Source organism: Triticum aestivum, chromosome 2B, assembly GCF_018294505.1.
Source record: "Triticum aestivum cultivar Chinese Spring chromosome 2B, IWGSC CS RefSeq v2.1, whole genome shotgun sequence".
Classification (NCBI taxonomy): domain Eukaryota; kingdom Viridiplantae; phylum Streptophyta; class Magnoliopsida; order Poales; family Poaceae; genus Triticum; species Triticum aestivum.
The window spans coordinates 179,085,058-179,089,422 of NC_057798.1; the positions used below are offsets into that span (position 1 = coordinate 179,085,058).

At 60.0% G+C, this 4,365-nt stretch overlaps 1 protein-coding gene across 1 annotated transcript; it reads right to left on the bottom strand.

The window, feature by feature from the left end:
• Positions 1–334: 334 nt before the first annotated feature.
• On the bottom strand, positions 335–956 carry LOC123039150 (dirigent protein 1-like). Its single transcript, XM_044462427.1, has one exon. It carries the CDS (start codon positions 954–956, stop codon positions 405–407), a length of 552 nt encoding a protein of 183 aa, XP_044318362.1. The 3' UTR covers positions 335–404.
• Between the last annotated feature and the right edge of the window lie 3,409 nt (positions 957–4,365).

The following is a 4,365-nucleotide window of genomic DNA, read 5'->3' on the forward strand; positions in this document are numbered from 1 at the left end:
GCGTGCATGCGCGCCTCGGGCGCCGTGATTGGCGGCCGACACGCCACACGATGGGTGTGGGATTGCATGGGGCCGGCGGGCGTGGGGGTGGGGCCGGCGCGGCGCCACCGACAACGCGTTGACTGCGAGCGGCCGCTTTAATTTTTTTCCCTCCCGGGCGGGCGGCCGGCCTGTATTCATATACGTATACCTCCGTCTGTTTTTTTTTGCGGGCGGGCGGGCCGGCGGGGCAATCTTATGCCCATCCTACCCTTTGTTATGAAGGGGTATTGGGCAATCTCAGCCCTCCTTGTGTTTACAGGGGGTCTACCGAAGCGGAAGTGTAAATGGTTTATGTAAGAAAAAAATTCGAGAAGATCGGATAGATGGAGAGCAACCCGACGATCGGATCCAGTACTTTTTGCCTAGAAGTAGTGGCCGGGGCGGGGCAGGAGCACGAACAGATCGATCCTGAACACGACCGTCTTCGGCGTCGGCGCGCTGACGACCTTCATGGCAGAGTACCCGCGCGCCATCCTGAACTCCCCCGTGCCGCCCACGACGGCGCGCTCCACGGGGGCGCCGTCGAAGTCGAAATGGTACTGGCCCTGCACCGTCAGCGTGCTCCCACGGCGCTCCCCGGCGGTGAACACGAGTGTGGCGGTGGACAGGTAGCTCGGCCCGGCCCGGTCCGTGCCGACGAAGAAGCCCTGGAATCTGCTGACGAGGTCGGACCCAGGGTGCGGGCCTGCGCGGAGCTCATCGTCGATCACGCCGGGCTCGCCGAAGGTGGTGTTGCCGCCCAGCGGGGACCGCAGCAGCGGCGACGCCACCGTCGCGTTCGCGCCCTCGAACCTCTCGTGGATGTAGAGGCGGATGCGGGTGGCCTTGCTGCCGGCCGCGAGAGCGGCGGGCGCCAGGGTGGACAGGACGAGGGCGACAAGCAGCGCCAGCTGCAACGACGATGAGAAGGCCATATCTCTCGGCGCAACAAGCGCGGAGGTGGAGCTATGCCTGTAGCTAGCTGGAGAGCTTGTGCGCGCGTCGTCGGCTACGTTGAGATGTACGGTAGAGAGTTGAGATGGGTGCAAGGATGCATGCGCGCACCCAGAGCAAATATATACTGCGTGGGGTGGAGTTGCGCCCGTTGTCGTTCGAGTGGCCGCACCGGGACATATGTCACGTACGTACGGCCGTGCGTTGGCCGATCCACCCAGCTCGATGTGTTTTGTCCGTGAAGATTTGCTTCTTTGTAGCGCCGGTGGCTGGGGGACAGCTTGCAGCCTGCAGCTCCATCCCTGCGTCCCATCTCCCAGAAGAGGGCCTTGTACCTTGGCAAACTCGTCGGCGGAGTCCATTAGACTGCGAACAGTTTGCGGGCGTCGACGAAGAAGACGGCCGGCGAAGGGAGTCGCGGCGCGTACGGACCAGCTAGCTGCCTTGCCGGCATCCGACAAGTGGGCCGGCGTCCGACGAGCGTGTCGGTGAGGATCTGGCCGGGGCAGCGAGGCGGCTACTTGGTCGGGGGCGGCTGTGTGGTGGGGGCGCGGGGGTGAAGCAGTCGGCTCCCCGATGGCAAGACGGCGGTGGCGGGCGACATGGGAGTGGGCGGCGTTGTTGGGCGGATGTGGAGGCGCCGGCCGCTGGCAGAGTCGCCGACAAAAATGGGCCGCGGCATCGACGACGAAGGAGGCAGGCGAGGGTTGATGTTGGATGGGGGGAGGCCAATGTGCCACCGACCAGCGGGCCCGGGGGAGGAGAAGGCGAGCGTGCGTGCGTCCGTCGCGTGTCCGCGCCGATGCAAATCCGGCTCAAAAAATGGACCAGGAATAGGTCGCCCATGGACGAACAGCGGACGCGCGTCCGTTTGTGTCGATGCGTTGGGCCGCCTTTTGTGACCGCGCCGACCCAAACGGACGGCGGCGGACGAAATGGGTCGCCCCATTAGAGTTGCTCTAAGAGCATCTCCAACAGCCGTGCTAAAACAACGCCGCGCCGCAAAATTGACCTTTTTAACGCGCGTGCAATCGATAAATGGGCTCCAGCGGACGCGCAATAAACGCGCGCTCGGCATACAGAGTACAACGCGCGGTCCGAATCGCCATCGCACACGGTGTATTTGGTGCGCCCGCTTTGGCGCGTCGCACACTCGAGCGCTCGCGGCCGCACTCTTTCCTCCACACCACCTTCGCCCCGCCGCGTGCCGTCGCCGGTGAATTGACCCGATGGACGCCCGCGCCGACACCCCCTCACCCCTTCCTACACCTTCGACCCCTCTGCGGCCGCCACCGCCGCCGCCGCAAACCCTAGCGCGGGGAGCTTTGGCTTCGCCTCCACCGGCGCTCCTCCAAGCATCGGCATCGCGCGCGGCATTTTCATGCCGCCACAGATGACCTCGGGGGCGGGTGGCGTCGCACCGGCGCCCGCCGTGAAACCACGTGCCCCCCTCTCTAAGCTCCCAAATGCGGCGCGGCCGAAGAAGGGCAAGGTTTCCGCGAAGAAGAACAAGGCGGCGGACGGCTCCAGCTCCTTCGAGCCGTCGAGAAAGAAGCTTGCAGGGTGTGTGATGGACGCGGCGGCTACCAAAGCGCTGGCGAGCTCACTTGTTGAGCCAGCGGCCGACGCGCACAAGGTGTTCGAGGAAATGCCCCAAAGGTATAAAATTTTGCCAACTTTTTGTTGTTGATATTTTTTGAATGCATACATATAGATAGCTCATTTGCTTACTTGTATATGTTGGGGATCGTAGCAGAAATTTAAAAATTTTTACGCATCACCAAGATCAATCTATGGAGTAATCTAGCAACGAGGGGAAGGAGAGTGCATCTACATATCCTTGTAGATCGCTAAGCGGAAGCGTTGCAAGAACGCGGATGAAGGAGTCGTACTCGTAGCGATTCAGATCGCGGTTGATTCCGATCTAAGCACCGAAGAACGGTGCCTCCGCATTCAACACATGTGCAGCCCGGTGACGTCTCCCATGCCTTGATCCAGCAAGGAGAGAGGGAGAAGTTGGGGAAGACTACATCCAGCAGCAGCACGACGGCGTGGTGGTGGTGGAGGAGCGCGGTACTCTAGCAGGGCTTCGCCAAGCACTACGAGAGACGGGGAGGAAGAGAGGTAGGGCTGCGCCAAGAGGGAGATCAAATCATGTATTGGGCAGCCCCCATACCTCAAGTATATATAGGGGGAGAGGAGGGGCTGCGCCCCCACCTAGGGTTCCCTCCCTAGGGGTGGCGACAGCCCCCAGATCCCATCTGGGTGGTGGCCAAGGGGGAGAGAGAGGGGGGGCGCACCTAGGGTGGGCCTTAGGGCCCATCTGCCCCTAGGGTTTGCCCCCTCTCCTCTTGAGGGCGCCTTGGGCCTTGGTGGGAGGCGCCCCAGCCCACCTAGGGGCTGGTCCCTTCCCACTATTGGCCCACGTAGGCCTTTAGGGCTGGTGGCCCCTCCCGGTGGACCCCCGGACCCTACCGGTGGTCCCGATACATTACCGGTGATGCCCGGAACACTTCCGGTGGCCAAATCCTCACTTCCTATATATCAATCTTTACCTCCGGACCATTCCGGAACTCCTCGTGACGTCCGGGATCCCATCCGGCACTTCGAACAACATTCGGTAACCGCGTACATACTTTCCCTATAACCCTAGCGTCATCGAACCTTAAGTGTGTAGAACCTACGGGTTCGGGAACCATGCAGACATGACCGAGACAACTCTTCGGCCAATAACCAACAGCGTGATCTGGATACCCATGTTGGCTCCCACATGTTCCACGATGATCTCATCGGATGAACCACGATGTCAAGGATTCAATCAATCCCGTATTCAATTCCCTTTGTCTACCGGTATAGTACTTGCCCGAGATTCGATCGTCGGTATCTCCATACCTTCTTCAATCTCGTTACCGGCAAGTCTCTTAATCCTGATGCTCGCATTATTCCTGGATTTATTTCAGGATTTCCGGCAATGCGCTTTCAGTGGGAGGAGACGTTCCCGTCGAGGACGAGGCGCCTATGGTTGCTTCGTAAATCTCAAGATGATATGTCGGCTCAGTCTCTCGGAGGTGCTCATAGGGGTAGGGTGTGCGTGTGTGCGTTCATAGGGGTGAGTATATGCGCGTGTATATGAGTGCTTGTGTCTGTACTGATGCTCAAAAAAAGTCTCTTAACTCGTTCCGTAACACATCATCTCGTGATCAACTCCTTGGTCACATTGCGCATATGATGATGTCCTACCGAGTGGGCCCAAAGATACCTCTCCATCACACGGAGTGACAAATCCCAGTCTCGATTCGTGCCAACCCAACAGACACTTTTGGAGATACCCGTAGTGTACCTTTATAGCCACCCAGTTACGTTGTGACGTTTGGTACACCCAAAGCATTC

Bases quoted from the DNA above. Each gene is read 5' to 3' on its own strand.
- LOC123039150 (XM_044462427.1), bottom strand. From the start codon at position 956: ATGGCCTTCTCATCGTCGTTGCAGCTGGCGCTGCTTGTCGCCCTCGTC.